We start from the raw sequence: 19,492 nt of genomic DNA, 5'->3' as shown, positions 1-19,492 counted from the left end.
GTAATTTTCACAAGGCCTAGCGGACATACCTCTTTAGCGCATGGCATGCGGCCATCTCTCGTTCACGAGACGCCATCCTTTAACAGGCCACAGGAGACAGAACAAAGGAAGTCCAACATCTTCGGAATCTGGATTGAATTCCTGCTGGTCAGATACATCCATCATCAGCTCTTACATGATCAGCGTTGTTGAATTTTCATGGAGCTACGTTTGCTGGGATAGAATCCATAGCAAAGCCAGCATCATCAGACTGCTGCCCCAAGAGCACTCCAACTTCGTGTCGACATCGTCTCAATCAGATCATCACAGAATTTGTCTTTGGACAAATTCAAACCATTTTTTGTGCCTCCGCAGACAAAGTCGCCAGAGGCGTTATGTTTTTGGGTCGTCAGTCCGTCCGTCCTTCCGTCCATCCGTACGTGCTAAAGCTCGTTTTTCTCAGCAACCATATGTCCAATTTAGACGAAACTTTCAGGGTGGGAATGACACCCATGCAGAATGTTTTTATGATAATTGTGACGTCACTTGTCACGTGGTATGGCAGCCATCTTGGAATAAATGCAAATAATTAAAAAATTATTTCTCGGAAACCGCTGAATGGAAAAATTTTAAACTTGGCACATTGTCAAGTACTCCCAATGGGGAACAAAAGCATGATAATGATTACATCAGAGGTGAAGTGGTATACCAGCCAAAAATGTTTCAATCGAATTCCTTATCCGTAAAATATGAAATTGCATGCACATGATCTATGACCCATTTGTATTGAAATATTAAATGTATGACATCATAGGTCACACGATTTTGCAGCCATATTGGATGGAAGGAAAATATTAAATAATTATATATCTGAAACCGCTCACCCAATCGATGTAAAATTTTACAAATATCATCGAACAGTACTGTTGCATATAGTTTGAAAATGATGATGTAATATGTCACGTGGTTCGGCAGCCATCTTGGAAAGAAAAACGAACCTTATCCGATCAACACGAAACTTCACAAACATGATCCCCTACCCATACATATGCACAGTGATGGCATCTACCCATTGTGGGACTAGGCAGAAGCATATTGGCAACACAGTCGCATTGTTCTAGTTTTGAACTACAACGTTCTCCATATTGTTGTATCTCTTCTCCACTTGTAGATGATCTTCCGGACAGTCGAATGATTGATTTCAAATTGTTTGGGGATATTTTTAAATCCCTTCCCAGACTCGTAGGCATCTATAACCTTCTTTCTGAAGGCCTCAGAGAGCTCTTTTGATCTAGGCATGGTGACGCCGCACACTTCAACAACAAAGAGCAAACCAAACTAAATGTCTGAGGTTTAAATAAGACAGGTTCCTCCAAGATCTTCTCAAACGATGTTCTAATCATTTGCACCTGAGCTGGTGCACCTGATTCTAATTTTAGGTATTCGAAGTAGTGATAAATGCAGGGGTGTACTTACTTTTTCCACATGCGAAATTTGCATTTATCTTTATTTAAATTATACAATGGACAACAAAATGTAAATGTTTCATGATATTTGTTAAATTATATCACCTTTATCTATCAATATTGTTGAAATGAAGATAAAATAGCTGTATGTTGAAATATGTTGAAAAAGTCAAAACTTTACATGGGGTGTACTTACTTTTTCACGTGACTGTAGATGATTAGTTAATGGAGATTTGTTTATCTCTATAAATAAGACTTCAGTTTAATACTGCACTGTCAAGATGGCGTAGACATACAGGTATGCACACTGTTACGGATTCGTCACTTCCGTTGTGGTGGTTTGCATCCACTGTAAATATTTCTGATTCCATGTATTATTATGGTTGTCATTTAAAGGGAATAGATATTTCTATTTTCAAAAGTTAATGTTAAAAGAAACAGGAAACCGGATCGGGAACCGGACGAGGAAGACGAAGAAGAGGAAAAAGAAGGCGGAGCGAGCAAAGTCGGAGAGGAAGCGAGTCGTTTCTTCGTCCTGAGCCAACGTTGTCGAGCAAGAGTCACGAGTGAATTTTGGGTTTCCTGGAAAGGGATTCCTGCGATAGGGTTGTTATCGCTGTGATTGATCAACCTGCGTGTCAGGTTTAGCGTTGGATTCCGAGGAATCATCGTTGTGTCATTACGTCTCAAGTACGAGCCGTCGGCCATTTTGACTCGCGCGCTTTGCTCATGGCGAAAGGTCTTTGCTTCGCGTCAGCCGTTTTCACCATTCAGACGTCTATCTGGGGTGTGTGTGTAACGCGGATTTTGAAGGCAAACCTAAGGTTCGCCGATTTGGAGCTGTAAAACATCCATACCAGAGGGTGTGATTTCCCAGTCGCCTTCAGTGCGCTTTGACGCAGCTTTGGGCCGCGTGACTCTTTGCGCTGCTTTGGCCACGTACGCCTTTGTGCAGTTTTGGCGGCGTGACTGGGCCCGTCATCTGAACTGGATTTTGGTTTCGATTCGACATCGCTCTGACGATCGCTGGAGGGGATAAACTTTGAGCTTGAAGACAGGACTATAGAGACATTGGGGAATGTTCTTTTTTCACTCACTTGGAGCATAGTGAGTTACCTTATACTAGCTGATGGTACCATCATAAGATGTATTGATTGTACTTTTGACTGATATTATTGTTGTACTGTTATTCTAGTGTGAGTTTTAATACAATATTTGTTTGTTGGTAACAATTGGTGTGGTTTCACTATTGATTTTTGACACAGGATAACACATTTTTCTGCCGTGACTCCTCTCGGGGCGCAGAGGTACACCGTGACCAGGGGGTCGGGGAGGAGCACGTAACAATACTCACCTCCAAGCTTTCCAGCCTGGGTTCGAAACCCGACCCAGCTATAAACTGTTGTCCTGGCATTTCATATGCAGGGAGATTCATCAATGTCATGTGTGTGCCATCCTTCGCATATATGTCAAACTGGACGTCCTGTCTGCCAGCATTCATTGGTGGATGCTAAAGATCCAACGGTGTCCTTCGTGAAGAGTAGGCGACCTATCACTGGCACCCTGAACTAATTACAAACTCTTGCATTAACCAGCAGAGGGCACTGCATCAGCGGCACAGCCGAGCTCTCAGCCGATGATGCCACCACACAGCCTTGTGCTGCTTACGAACGAGGAAGAAGTTTAATAACATCAGGAAAAATGTGCCAGGTCTTTCGTAAATCACAAGAAGCAAACAAAGGGGTTTATGATTGAAAGAACAACGTTGATTGAAGTGATATTTATAACACACAGACACACACCACACACCACACACACACACACACACACACACACACACACACACACACACACACACACACACACACACACACACACACACACACACACACACACACACACACACACACACACTAAGGCGAGTGATGTCCGAACTTACTGGGGTACTCTGGTTTATCGGTGACACCATCTTTATGACAAAACCTTTCTTTCTAGACTTAGCTGAGCAATTAAGGAGGAATTTCTTCCTCTCCTTTGATACCAAACCAAGGGGTTTATCCATGCTCAATCCTTTAGATGCTGAGTCAAGTGAGGAAGCAGCACAGCACGTACCATTTTTAAAGCCTTTGGTATGACACGGCCACGATCAGAATAAAAGTGACAACCTACGAGACTCAGAGCTTATGCTCTTACGATGATGATACCGGAATCAGGTTGAATGACGTTAAGGTTAAGAAATAAAATGTCGGTGTGCACGTGTCAAAACCACAATTTATAGGACTAGTACACCCGCTCACTACTGGAGCGGCAGGGTGGGAGTCATGTTATTATCCCTATTATTATTGCCAATTATTATTACTATTACTTCTTATGTTAGATTAGGCCATTGAAATGATCAGATTATGCCTGACAATATAACATGTTAAATCAGGTTAATGAAAGGATCAGATTATGCATGACAATATAACATGTTACATCAGGACATTGAAAGGATCAGAACATGCATGACAATATAATATGTTAGATCATGTCAATGAAAGGATCAGATTATGCATGACAATATAACATGTTACATCAGGACATTGAAAGGATCAGAACATGCATGACAATATAACATGTTAAATCAGGTTAATGAAAGGATCAGATTATGCATGACAATATAACATGTTACATCAGGACATTGAAAGGATCAGAACATGCATGACAATATAATATGTTAGATCAGGTCAATGAAAGGATCAGATTATGCCTGACATTAAAACATGTTAGATCAGGTCAATGAAAGGATCAGAACATGCATGACATTATAACATGTTAGATCAGGTCAATGAAAGGATCAGATTATGCATGACATTATAACATGTTAGATCAGGTCAATGAAAGGATCAGATTATGCCTGACAATATAACATGTTAGATCAGGTCAATGAAAGGATCAGATTATGCCTGACATTAAAACATGTTAGATCAGGTCAATGAAAGGATCAGATTATGCCTGACAATATAACATGTTAGATCAGGTCAATGAAAGGATCAGAACATGCATGACATTATAACATGTTAGATCAGGTCAATGAAAGGATCAGATTATGCATGACATTATCACATGTTAGATCAGGTCAATGAAAGGATCAGAACATGCATGACATTATAACATGTTCGATCAGGTCAATGAAATGATCAGAATATGCATGACATTATAACATGTTAGATCAGGTCAATGAAAGGATCAGAACATGCATGACATAACATGTTAGATCAGATCAATGAAAGGACCAGATTATGCCTGACAATATAACATGTTAGATCAGGTCAATGAAAGGATCAGATTATGCCTGACAATATAACATGTTAGATCAGGTCAAAGAAAGGACCAGATTATGCCTGACAATATAACATGTTAGATCAGGTCAATGAAAGGATCAGATTATGCCTGACATTATAACATCTTAGATCAGGTCAATGAAAGGATCAGATTATGCATGACATTAAAACATGTTAGATCAGGTCAATGAAAGGATCAGATTATGCCTGACAATATAGCCTGCTAGTTCAGGACATTGAAAGGATCAGAACATGCATGACATTATAACATGTTAGATCAGGTCAATGAAAGGATCAGATTATGCCTGACATTATAACATGTTAGATCAGGTCAATGAAAGGATCAGATTATGCATGACAATATAACATGTTAGATCAGCTCAATGAAAGGATCAGATTATGCCTGACAATACAACATGTTAGATCAGGTCAATGAAAGGATCAGATTATGCATGACATTATAACATGTTAGATCAGGTCAATGAAAGGATCAGAACATGCATGACATTATAACATGTTAGATCAGGTCAATGAAAGGATCAGATTATGCATGACAACATAACAAGTTAGATCAGGTCAATGAAAGGATCAGATCATGCATGACATTATCACATGTTAGATCAGGTCAATGAAAGGATCAGAACATGCATGACATTATAACATGTTAGATCAGGTCAATGAAAGGATCAGATTATGCATGGCATTATAACATGTTAGATCAGGTCAATGAAAGGATCAGATTATGCCTGACAATATAACATGTTAGATCAGGTAAATGAAAGGATCAGATTATGCATGGCATTATAACATGTTAGATCAGGTCAATGAAAGGATCAGAACATGCATGACATTATAACATGTTAGATCAGGTCAATGAAAGGATCAGAACATGCATGACATTATAACATGTTAGATCAGGTCAATGAAAGGATCAGATTATGCATGACATTATCACATGTTAGATCAGGTCAATGAAAGGATCAGAACATGCATGACATTATAACATGTTCGATCAGGTCAATGAAATGATCAGAACATGCATGACATTATAACATGTTAGATCAGGTCAATGAAAGGATCAGAACATGCATGACATAACATGTTAGATCAGATCAATGAAAGGACCAGATTATGCCTGACAATATAACATGTTAGATCAGGTCAATGAAAGGATCAGATTATGCCTGACAATATAGCCTGCTAGTTCAGGACATTGAAAGGATCAGAACATGCATGACATTATAACATGTTAGATCAGGTCAATGAAAGGATCAGATTATGCCTGACATTATAACATGTTAGATCAGGTCAATGAAAGGATCAGATTATGCCTGACAATATAACATGCTAGTTCAGGACATTGAAAGGATCAGAACACGCATGCATGACATTATAACATGTTAGATCAGGTCAATGAAAGGATCAGATTATGCCTGACATTATAACATGTTAGATCAGGTCATTGAAAGGATCAAATTATGCATGACAATATAACATGTTAGATCAGGTCAATGAAAGGATCAGATTATGCATGACAATTTAACATGTTAGATCAGGTCAATGAAAGGATCAGAACATGCAAGACATTATAACATGTTATATCAGGTCATTGAAAGGATCAGACACAATACATGATATTATAACATGTTAGATCAGGTGTCAATAACTCCAAAACATCAGCAGATATACTATACATCAGATATACATCAGCAGATATACATCAGCAAAATAGGAAAACTCCAAAAAAGGAACATCAGCAGATATACTCTGACAAATGGGAGCAGAAGATTCAAATGACAAAAGAGCAGGAATGACAAATGACAAAAGAGCAGGAAGATTCAAAAAAGAGCTTGACAGAACAGGGATTGATAAGGAAAGCTCATTGGAATTGTGTAGAAGAGGCCAAATGAATTGGGATGGAGAACGAGTCATCATAAATACCCAAGACCAGGGACACTACACTGACGGCTTTACGAAAATGGCAGGATTGAGCCAATCGGACAAATGCAGGTTTTGTTGAGTACAAATGGGATGTACCAGTCGCCTCCTTTTGGGATGTAAAAAAAAACAACTAATGTCGGAAGAGTTGTCCACAGAAAGACATGACAGTATCTGCAGAATATTCCACCGTCACATCTGCAAACGTTTCAACATTCCAGTTCCAAAACAATAATGAAAACACAAACCAAATCATATCCTTGAAAATGAACACATCCTGCTCACGCCTGACAAAATGATCCCATCAAGTGTGGACATTGCAAGCAAAGCACATTGCGTCCGGGCATAGTGCTCAAACACAAAAAGGAAAAGACGGCATTGTTGAGTGAGGTTTCAGTTCCCAATCACTTTGGACTAAATGCTTCAGAAATCAAGTAAATCCTCAATTCCCAAAAGCTGAAAATGAGGACAAGAAGTCTTGGAAATTGAAGAAAGCTAAAATTCAATTGAGAGCACAATTAATATCACGACATCCTGAAGGGTGATTTTTTCTCACTTGCACAACGTCCTCAGAACAACGCTTGTCCTTACTTTCACTTCTGAACAAGTGCCTCCATTGAAAAAGATAATCAATTTCTTGTACATTTTCTGAGGTAGATTTGTCCAAAATCAAATTTTCAAAAGTGCGGAGGGTGTGAAAATATTATTTATTTCCCTCACACGCTTCCATGGAGTGATTTTCTTCTTCTTGCTTCGTGTAAGTGGAGCTTGTAGTGGAGACTGATTCAGACCCACGTTGTGAGATCCCGGTGCCGGGTTCAGACCCACGTTGTGAGATCCCAGTGACGGGGTCAGACCCACTTCCCGAGATCCCGGTGACGGGTTCAGACCCACTTCGTCAGATCCCGGTGACTGGTTCAGGCCCACTTTGTCAGATCCCGGTGACGGGTTCAGACCCACTTCCTGAGATCCCGCTGACGGGTTCAGACCCACTTCGTGAGATCCTGGTGACGGGTTCAGGGCCACTTCGTCAAATCCCGGTGACTGTTCAGGCCCACTTCGTCAGATCCCGGTGATGGGTTCAGACCCACTTCGTGAGATCCCGGTGACGGGTTCAGACCCACTTCATGAGATCCCCGTGACAGGTTCAGATCCACTTTGTCAGATCCCAGTGATGGGTTCAGGCCCACTTCGTCAGATCCCAGTGACGGATTCAGACCCCCGGTGACGGGTTCAGACCCACTTTCTCAGATCCCGGTGACGCGTTCAGGGCCACTTTATCACATCCCGGTGATGGGTTCAGGCCCACTTTGACATATCCCGGTGACGTGTTCAGGCCCACGTTATCAGATCCCGGTGACGGGTTCAGGCCCATTTCGTCAGATCCCGGTGACTGGTTCAGGCCCACTTCGTCAGATCCCGGTGACTGGTTCAGGCCCACTTCGTCAGATCCCGGTGACGGGTTGAGGCCCACTTCCTCAGATCCCGGTATCCCTACGACAGGATTCAACATGAGCTCTCCGCGTTTGATGAAGGTTGTCTCGCCCGCAGCACCCGATGATCTCAAAATAACTGCAGCAGTGCATGATGCAGCTTGCTCACGGAGGACGTCCCAGGAAACAGAAAGGTGGGTCTTGCCACGAATCGATCAGTTCGTGAAGAATTGTGAAGCATTCGTCCTCAGTGAGAAAGCAGGAGATCCACGTACTACTCCTCTTCGGGCTACTTCATGTCCAGAGAAACCGTGGCAACAGCTGCAGTTGGACATCTTTGTTGAGGTTCGAGTTGCACCTCACAACCAGAAGTACTTAGTCGTAATCCATGATCTTCACAGCAAATGGCCTGAGAGCCTGGCCACAAGAGCTTGATAACAACTTTGTCCATTATCAGCATTCGCATTTGTATATGGAGTAACTAGGTCTTTCCCTCGCGGTCCCCCTGTACTGTCTTTCCCTTGCGGTCCCCCTGTGCTGTCTTTCCCTCGCGGTCCCCCTGTGCTGTCTTTCCCTCGTGGTCCCCCTGTACTGTCTTTCCCTCGCGGTCCCCCTGTGCTGTCTTTCCCTCGCGGTCCCCCTGTGCTGTCTTTCCCTCGCGGTCCCCCTGTGCTGTCTTTCCCTCGCGGTCCCCCTGTGCTGTCTTTCCCTCGCGGTCCCCCTGTGCTGTCTTTCCCTCGCGGTCCCCCTGTGCTGTCTTTCCCTCGCGGTCCCCCTGTGCTGTCTTTCCCTCGCGGTCCCCCTGTGCTGTCTTTCCCTCGCGGTCCCCCTGTGCTGTCTTTCCCTCGCGGTCCCCCTGTGCTGTCTTTCCCTCGTGGTCCCCCTGCGCTGTCCCCCTGTGCTGTCTTTCCCTCGCGGTCCCCCTGTGCTGTCTTTCCCTCGCGGTCCCCCTGTGCTGTCTTTCCCTCGCGGTCCCCCTGTGCTGTCTTTCCCTCGCGGTCCCCCTGTGCTGTCTTTCCCTCGTGGTCCCCCTGTGCTGTCTTTCCCTCGTGGTCCCCCTGTGCTGTCTTTCCCTCGCGGTCCCCCCTGTGCTGTCTTTCTCTCGCGGCCCCCCTGTGCTGTCGTTCCCTCGCGGTCCCCCTGTGCTGTCGTTCCCTCGCGGTCCCCCTGTGCTGTCTTTCCCTCGTGGCCCCCCTGTGCTGTCTTTCCCTCGTGGTCCCCCTGTGCTGTCTTTCCCTCACGGTCCCCCTGTACTGTCTTTCCCTCGCGGTTGTCAGCTCTTTCACGAGCGTCGATTCAGTGTACAAAAAAAAAAAAAAAAAAAAGGTTCAGCACATGCATGACATTATAACATGTTAGGTCAGATGAATGAAAGGATCAGGATGTGCATGACATTATAACATGTTAGGTCAGATGAATGAAAGGATCAGGATGTGCATGACATTATAACATGTTCGATCAGGTGAATGAAATGATTAGACTGTGCATGACATTATAACATGTTTGATCAGGTGAATGAAAGGATCAGACCGTGCATGACATTATAACATGTTTGATCAGGTGAATGAAATGATCAGACCGTGCATGACATTATAACATGTTTGATCAGGTGAATGAAATGATCAGACCGTGCATGACATTATAACATGTTTGATCAGGTGAATGAAAGGATCAGACCGTGCATGACATTATAACATGTTTGATCAGGTAAATGAAAGGATCAGACCGTGCATGACATTATAACATGTTTGATCAGGTGAATGAAAGGATCAGACCGTGCATGACATCATAACATGTTTGATCAGGTGAATGAAAGGATCAGACAGTGCATGACATTATAAGATGTTTGATCAGGTGAATGAAAGGATCAGACCGTGCATGACATTATAACATGTTTGATCAGGTGAATGAAATGATCAGACTGTGCATGACATTATAACATGTTTGATCAGGTGAATGAAATGATCAGACCGTGCATGACATTATAACATGTTTGATCAGATGAATGAAAGGATCAGACCGTGCATGACATTATAACATGTTTGATCAGGTGAATGAAATGATCAGACTGTGCATGACATTATAACATGTTTGATCAGGTGAATGAAAGGATCAGACCGTGCATGACATTATAACATGTTTGATCAGGTGAATGAAAGGATCAAACCGTGCATGACATTATAGCATGTTTGATCAGGTGAATGAAAGGATCAGAACATGCATATTATAACATGTTAGATCAGGTGACTGAAATGACCAGACCATGCATGACATTATAACATGTTAGACTAGGTGAATGAAAGGATCAGACCGTGCCACACCATTTTAAATTCCTGATAGTAAAATTTACTTCAGTGAGGATATCAGGGTGGGGTGGGCAATATCGCAATCTAGAAAACCCCTTGAGGAGTGGGGATATTGTTTCATAATATCATTAATATTATGCTGTTATAATAAGTGTTGTTATTACATTTGTAATTTGAAGCAGCTTTGGAAAAACCAAAACGCCACGAAAACGCCTTGGAATAACTCCACGGAAGTGGCAGGAAGGGTTGTGTTATTAACCCTTGTGGGATATATAGACTACAGTAGATCTTCAAACAGGTGCGATCGTCGACGTGGTAAGCATGGACTAATGTCCGGATTTCTCCAAATATGTTTGAGTTCTTTGTTAAACAGCATTACTGACCATTTAAAAAGGTAATCAAACGCGTTTGTGGTTTACAATATTTTTACTTCCTGTAGAGGCCTTTGCTCCCACGGAAACGCCATTAGAAGCTATTTATACACGTTATCACTGCAGGAAAAACCCCTTGGGGAGGTGGGACATTATTATTAATATTGTTTTGTAATAACATTAATATTATGCTATTATCGTTAGTTTTGTTATTAGAAGCGGCCTTGGAGAAACGCCACGAAAAAGCTAAAGTAACATGGATATACACCGCAACACGCAACCCCATTGACGGCAATGGCGGGGAAAATCCGCTCAGGGGAGAAAACCCCCTTGGGGAGGGGGGCAAATGAATGTGCTACAACCTTCATTGTGTAACCCTTAGTCATCCTGTCAAGTTTGGTTGAGATTGGTAACGATGTCAAATAAGTAACGACGGAATGTATCGCGGTCAAAAAATCATCAGACAGACAGACACCAAATTGCGTATTTTAGTACGATACGTGTATAACTGTTACGAGTGTTACGTAATCATGTTACGTAACTCCTCTTGAAGCTTTGTGCCATGTGGTAATCATAAATACCAAGTTTGGTGAATTTCTGCCCAACCGTGGATGAGGAGATAGCGTGACAGACAGACGGACAGACGGACAGATAGAGAGACAAAGCCTATTACAATATTCTTTTCAAAAAGCGTGGGGATAATATGCATTTCATATTATAGCAGGCAGGCACACATCATAATTAAATAAGTGGTTCAGAATGTGCAGATATTCGGCTTGGGAGTGGATGCACACAATTTAGTGGGATGCAATATCAAGATTTCCTGCATCGACATTTTTACCTACAACTTGCCGTTTCAGACCCCGATCGCCCCCCAAATGTCTGCACACCTATTCGACGATACAAGTTCCATTTACACTTTTATATTATTTAAAGCAAATGTCATCAATGTAAATCTGAATATCTGAACACAGTGGCTTGATGCGTAAATTTGAGTTGGCCTGTGTGTTGTCAACATTTGAGCACTTCGCTCATTATGCTGGGGTCACAGCTTCAAATCCCCTCCACCCCAAAACAGTCTTGATTTGTCCATTGTTTATTCGTGCCGCTCACAATTCACATAAGAGTAAACTGATGTGTTCCATCGTCCTGAGCCTACATTATGATGCGTAAAGGCTATTCCACGAGCCCTGGATTCCATCACCATAAGGCATAAACCATAAATCACAAATCAATGGCATCATGTACTGATGACAAAGTTGGATGAACGCAATACAACAACAACAACATGCATTTTAAGGCCATTTTCCCTGCTAGAGCGGGGGTTAGCCTTGCGGTCCCCATGACAATCTTCTCCATATTGCCCTATTTTCTGCATCTCTCCTTGTTAAACCCCTTGCCCGCATTTCTTCTTCCACCATCTTTAGCCAAGTCTTTCTCGGTCTTCCCCGTCCTCTTCTTCCTTCTACATTCATTTCCATCACTCTTCTCAACCAGTCACTTTCATCCTTCCTCAACACATGACCAAACCATCTCAACCTGTTCCTCTTCACAGCATCAATCACAGGCTCTATTCCCATCATCTTTCGCAATTCATCATTTGTCTTCCTCTCTCTCTCAACGATACTCCGCACATCCACCGAACCATTCGCATTTCCACCCTTTCCAGCCTTCGTTGCTGCTCTACATTCATTACCCATGTCTCGCTCCCGTAAATCATAACACTTCTCACACATGCAGCATACACCTTTCCCTTCAGCTTCAACGAAACTCCCCTCCTCATCAGCATGCCACTCAGTTCCCGAAACTTCTTCCATGCACATCTCACTCTTGCAACCGTTGCCGAGTCTGATCCACCTTCTCCATTCAGCATGTCTCCGAGGTAGCAAAATGTTTTCACACCTTCCAGCTTCACGCCATCTCCAAGATCCAACTCAATATTTCCTCTATCTGCAGCTCCCTCTGTGCACACCTTACATTTGAATGTAGCTGCCACACTGGTTAATGACCCTCTCAGACCACTACATTTTTGATGAACCCACTCAGCGCACATTGTACATTGAATGGAGTTCACTCCGACACCCTTCCTGCACACAGCACATGGCCACTTCCCAGTTCTTTCCACCTCACCACATGCTTTACCACTTGCCATCACCTTCGTCTTTCCTATATTCACCTTCAGACCTTTTGTCTCCATACATTCCTTCCACTTGTTCATCTTTTCCTTCAGTCAATCCATACTTTCCGCAATCAACACCAGATCATCTGCATACAAGAACTCCCACGGTAAACCCTCCTTTACGTTCTGAGCCAGCACCTCCATCACAGCTACAAATAGTAGTGGACTAAGTACCGACCCCTGATGTACTCCCACCTTCACCTCAAACTTCACCTTGGATGAACGCAATGCAGTTCAGAAATCAGTACGTCACACAAATGACAAACAAACTGAAAAATCAATGGTGGAAGGAGGTATTCAGGGTTACAAAATAAGCTTTTTAAGAACCAGAAGATAATTGACATGTGGTTTGCATCAAACGTAACCTTCTGCCGAACAAGGTGGAAGGCTGGCTTAGACAGGTATCCCGAAACAATTTGTGCAAGCTTGCTTTTCAGCTCTGCACAAAAATGAAAACAGAAGAAGGGAATGTCAGCATTTACAAGCCAGAAAAACAAACAGTTCTATTTCCTACATTTTGGATGTCCTAAATGAGTGCCACGCAAAGAGAGTCAATGGTTATGCGGGCCTCGAAGAGAACAAGAAGTCGCGCTTTTTGTGTAACCTCTCAATTAACATTAATGGGTATGAAAACCTACTCCTTACAAAACAGAAGCGATTCGCGAATTCCCACATGCAAGGAAATTGATCTGTGGAAGTGAAATTAAAAGGGTCGGTAAATTATGCAGTCCAAGTGTGACCTTGCTTGGAAAGGTCAACGACGTTTCTGGAAAAAAGAAAAAGTGCAACAGACTTTCGATTACCTTAAGCCATTTTCCTAAGCGAAGGCCTTTTTATCTGGCAAGCTTACATTATTCATGATTCACTGACTTTCCAGGAACACACATGCAGGGATACAGCAATGCTTCCAAGGCAGGCCTAATTTTTGAAAAGGAAGAACAAAAATGCTTTCTGTCGCTCCCCACCTCAGGCATCGTATTCAATTATGAAAGTGAAATGACGAGTAAAATTAGCCAAGGAAAACTTTCCCTCTTTCGCCATATAAAAAACCCAACCATATAAGCACCCAATCGTACAGTGGGCTATGATTTCTCAAACAAAGATGCCTGACAGAATGCTTCGAATCATATGATTCACCCAGCAATGTCGAGAGAGAGGTAGAGAGGAAGAGAGGAAGAGAGGAAGAGAGAAAGAGAGAAAGAGAGAAAGAGAGAGAGAGAGCGAGAGAGCGAGAGAGCGAGAGAGCGAGAGAGAGCGAGAGAAAGAGAGAAAGAGAGAAAGAGAGAAAGAGAGAGAGAGAGAGAGAGAGGAGAGAGAGGGGAGAGAGGAGAGAGAGGAGAGAGAGGAGAGAGAGAGAGGAGAGAGAGAGGAGAGAGAGAGAGGAGAGAGGAGAGAGAGGAAGAGAGGAAGAGAGGAAGAGAGGAAGAGAGAGAGAGAAATAGAAAGAGAAAGAGCGAGAGAGCGAGAGAGCGAGAGAGCGAGAGAGAGAGAGACTGACTGTTTCTTCCTTTTATTACAATAGTACAAAAAATCAGTTATGTTCAGTCATAAAGAAACAAAACACAATAAAAATGGTCTCAAGGAAAAGTTATTATCAAATCATCATCATCAAGTGTGCATATGACATCATTAAAAACCCACTTATCTTTAAAACATGTTAAATTCTTGTTCATTTAAAAAACCCGGTATTCTAGCTTTAGTCTTGCATTTACAAGAGCCTTAAAGGTGAGCAGTACATCATATGACGAGTCAGAAGCGTTTCCCATTTTTTTCTTCCTGGATTTATAAATTGCAAACTTGGCCTGGCCAATTAAAAAATTCATTAAAACCACATTTCTAAGGGAAGACGGTCCTAAAACACCATAAATAAAAACATTGTGATTGAAGAGGGAACCAAGCTTCACAAAGCGTTCCTGAAGGAATGTAAAAAGAGGTTGCAATCGTTCACACTCAAGGTATATATGCGGTAGGGTTTCAATGGATGCACAGAAAGGGCATAGATTAGAGTTAGCAGTAGAAAACCGGTTCAGTACAACATTATAAGGTAAAATCCAGTGTACAAGTTTCCATTGAATATCTCCAACATACTTTGGAGTAGGCAAGAGATAAAAACTTCGCCAATTGTGGCAATTGGGGGGTATTGGGGGTAAAACATCCCGCCATCGAAGCCTCGGGTGCTCAGAAAATGTTTTTGCGTATAAAATTTTAACGTACGCGTTGTACAAAGTTTTCTTTGGAAAGGCGGGAAGGGATAATGCAGTATCATCAGGGCTGTTCAGGCCAGGGGACAGATTAAGTGGCGGGCTGAAGACTAGGAGTTTGGGGAAGTCACCCGCTGTTTCCTCGGGGGAAGGGCCAAGTTCCTCGCAGGTATTACGATACGTTGTGTATATCCCTTGAAGGAACCGAGAGATGATCCTGACAGATTTTATTCCGGTTTTTTGTGCCACAGCGGCAGCACTCAGCCGGCAGCTCACAGACTCTGTCATGAGGTCTTTCACTCGCAGCAGCTTGGCATCAACAAAACGTTGAACGAGTCCCCTATTATTCAAGCTGTTTTCCAGGAAGGGGTTGTAGCATAGGGGCTCATTCAACAACATTTCCATGTTGTATGTTGCCATTTCACGGGAAAAGGACAGGGCTTGCCAGGCGTTCATCACCCCTTGGTAAAAGGTGGGCAGCAAGGATGAATCGATTTGATGAGGGTTCATCAAGAAAAGTTCTCGGTCGTAACCCAGCTTGCATGTAAGTTGCAATATGCAGTTAGCCAGAGGCCTCCAGAGTAGGGCTTCATCTCCATATACAAGTTGGCGCACGATATGAAGCCGGAAGACCATAATCCGGCTGCGGATATCAATAAGACCTTGGCCACCTTCAGTGAGTGGTAAGTATGCCACGGGGGGTTGGAGCCAGTGTTTCCCGCTCCAGAAAAAGTCGACAATGCTCTTTTGCAGTGTAATAAGAAGGCTCCCGGGCGGTTGTAGGCATATCATCTTATGCCATAGCATAGAGGCGACAAGATTGTTAATGACGAGAGTTCTTCCGCGGTACGAAAGTTGAGAAAGAAGTCCTTTCCAGTGGGCCAGTTTTGCCATTACCTTGTCCGGTAATCCCACCCAGTTCTGCTGCTCAAAGGTGTTGTCTCCTAGGAAAATACCGAGGTATTTAATGCCACTTTTCTGCCAGTTCACTCCTCCTGGTAGGACAATTGGCGGGCAATCTCCAGGTCCTATCCAAAGGGCTTCACTCTTCTTCCAGTTTACCTGGCCTGAACAAGCCTGACAATATGTCTTTAGTGCCTGAGCCACCGCAGTGACGTCAGCACTATTTTTTATATAAATACAGACATCATCTGCACAGGCAGAGACTTTTAGCGGTGTGGTAAGAATTGATCCAGTGAAGCCAGAAATGTGCGTACGTAATTGGAGCAGAAGAGGTTCGATGGCAAGAGAGTATAAAATTCCAGATAGCGGGCAACCTTGCCGTACTCCCCGTTGTACAGCAATGGGGCTACACAATACTTGATTAATTTTAAGAACACTGGATATATTACAATACAAAAGTTTAACGTACGAGATAAAAATAGGTCCAAACCCAAAATTCTCTAAAACTCTAAAAAGGTACATGTGGTCAATACAGTCAAAGGCTTTTCCTTGGTCAATGAAAAACAGACCAACATTCATATTAAAATTGTTACAAAACCGAATGGTATCACGGATAAGAAAGATATTATTAAAAATAGTACATCCAGGAATACAAAAGGATTGATGTTCTTCTATTAGTACATTCATAAAAGGTTTCATTCGATTAGACAAGGCTTTGGCTAAAATTTTATAATCCGTACATAAAACAGAAATAGGACGCCAGTTCTCTATAAGTTGAGTGTCCGCTTTCTTAGGAATTAAGGTGGTGACTGCTCTCCGGCAACTCCACGGCAGTTGTCCATCCTCTAAACATTCATTCAATACCCGCAGTAGGTGAGGTCCAATGGCGTCCCCAAAAAACTGGAAAAATTCACTAGTCAGCCCATCCAGTCCAGGGGCTTTATCAGGTTCCAAGGCCTTCAAGGCAGCGGTGAGCTCAGGTAACCTAAGAGGATCCTCCAACTGCTGCTTCTGATCCTCTGCCAATGTTGGAAGGTTAGAAACAAGTTCCGATATTGCATCCTGGTTAATGTCATGCCGCATAAACCGTTGTTTAAAATGTTTCCGGGCACATTCCCTGATTCTGCCATCTTCATAAAGGAGTTCCCCATCATGGAGCAAGCGTGTAATCATTGACGAAGAGGCCCCCCTTTTAAGGCTGAAGAAGAATTTGGTTGGAGCATCAAGGTCGTGTATGTACCTCATCTTCAGGCGCAATAAAGCATTTTGTGCTCGCCTTTCGGATATGGAATTCAGTAAGGCCGTTTTTCCATGAATTTGTTGCCTCATTCCCTGGTAGCTCACACTTGCAGTTCCCTGAAGCTGTTTCTGTAATTCCAGGATTTCATCTTCAAGTAAGGTTGTGGTTTTTCTTTCCTCTTGAACACCATACGCACGATATTGTTGGCAGAACAGTCTGATGTGCGTTTTGGCATTATCCCACCATTGTCTGAGGTTTGAGAAATTCCCTTGGGAGGCAACTAGAATATTCCAAATTTCCGGAAAAATGTCCTTAAAGGTACTATCATCAAGTAAGTTGTTATTAAATTTCCAAAAAGCACTCTTGTGTTTCGGGCAGGGGGCAGAAATTTTGAGAAATGTTGCGCTGTGGTCCGAGAATCCTGATGGGCAAATTTTGGATGACAGAACGAGGCGTTCAAGTGGAGGATTAATATAAAACTTGTCCAAGCGAGCAAGTACAATATTACCCTGAATGCATCGACACCATGTGTATTGCCTGATTGATGGGTGCTGTACTCGCCATATATCTGTCAAATTCATTTGTTTTAAAAATTTGGTGAGAGGGATTGTGGAGGCAGGATGGGGCTCTGCACTGTTCCTGTCTAGTTGGGGTTGGAGGGTGCAATTAAAATCTCCACCAATACAAACATGATTGTCTTGGTTTTTTAGGGCGTTTTGGCTGTCGAGGGACGTTAGGTGTGTCCCAAGGGCATTAAAAAAAACTCGCCGAGCTACAGGCGTACTTGGGGCATAGATATTAAAAATAGTATAGAATTTTCCACAGTAGTGGAATTCTAGGGATGCTAGGGATCCCTTGTGTATTTCGTTGAATTTAAGCGATGAAGGCGAAAAGGAGGGGCTAAGAATTATTGCGACACCGCCTTTGCGGGAGTCACCGTTACTAAAAAAGGACAGGCCGGGGAAGAGCCTACACCACTCTGCGACACAGCAGTCGTTGGCATGGGTCTCTTGTAAGAGGGCAATGTCAACTTTCTTCTGTAATAAAAAATCCCTTACTTGAACTTTACGGACAGAGCTACATCCTCCGTTAATATTCAGGCTACAAATGGAAAAACTCATTTCAGCTACAAGGAGGAGTGACCACCACTCAATTTTTTGATAGCAGTTCATTCTTAGCTTTTTGCAACCACTTCTTTAAACGGTGACGTTGGGAGGAATTGAAATTAAAAACGTGGGGCCGTTTTACCATCAATCTAGCGGAATGTATAAAATCAGGTAGCTCCGGAAAAAAGGTTTCTATAACAACATTCCTTTTTCGGAATGTGTCCTTAAGAAACCTTTTTATCTCGGAGGGAGGGATTGGAGGGGTTTCTTCTTCCTTAAGGCTACCACATTCACTAACAGAGTCATCTATATCAGATGGCTCAGATGGTGTGTCACACTGGTTTTCATCATTTATCTCCTCACCGTCATCACATCCCTCCACGTTATCGGATGGGGCATAGTCCATAGAGGGAGGGGACGGGGAGGGAGAGAAATGAGCCATCTTCAGGGGAGTGGGGGGGGTACGGGGGGGGGGTACTAATTTTTGCGGTTCAACCATATCAGTTTCTAGGTCAGTAGACAAGGGCGAGGATTCATCCACATCTATGTCCTCCAATACCGAGAAACGATTTTCTGTGACGAGGGACAAATCTAGGGCAGAGAGGAGGAGCTGTCGGTTTTCAGTTGTAGGTTTTTTAAAGAGATGACCGTTTTCATCTGTTGTTTGTAGATGTCTTTTTCCTTTTGGGCAGACTAATTGAAACTCGTCCTGGTTAGTGGGAAGAGATTGCAAGGGTTTGGGGGGAGGGGGGGGGGAGGACGTGATCATCGGGAGGGGATTCCCATCGGCTACCACGGCGAGAGAGGTAGGATCAGTTATAGCAGGCAACAAGCTGTGATTGGACGATGTCGCCTGGGGGGTGAGGTCTATCGTTAACAGGAGATGGCTGCAATTAGATCCTTCAATAGAGGGAGGGGCCCCTGTTTCAAGGGGAGGGGAAGGGGGTACGGCGGGGGGGTTTGGATCGGTGGTAGGAGGGCTTGGGTCGGTGGTAGACAGATTGGGATCAGTGGTGGTAAGGCTTGGGTCGATGGTGGGAAGGTTCG

General features: G+C 43.3%; 1 protein-coding gene across 1 annotated transcript in view; it reads right to left on the bottom strand.

Annotated features, from left to right (window-relative positions):
* The window catches only part of NUP37 (nucleoporin 37), a 254,697-nt gene extending 254,606 nt beyond the window's left edge, over positions 1-91 (bottom strand). Inside the window, exon 1 of the mRNA XM_068109918.2 lies at positions 30-91. Coding sequence (XP_067966019.1) covers positions 30-76 — 47 coding nt within the window. The 5' untranslated portion in view covers positions 77-91. The remainder of the gene's footprint in view (positions 1-29) is intronic.
* Between the last annotated feature and the right edge of the window lie 19,401 nt (positions 92-19,492).

This window comes from Myxine glutinosa, chromosome 1 (assembly GCF_964187855.1).
Source record: "Myxine glutinosa chromosome 1, kmMyxGlut1.1, whole genome shotgun sequence".
Lineage (NCBI taxonomy): Eukaryota > Metazoa > Chordata > Myxini > Myxiniformes > Myxinidae > Myxine > Myxine glutinosa.
Note: the sequence above shows the minus strand (reverse complement) of the source record. Positions and strands in the feature narration are given on the sequence as shown.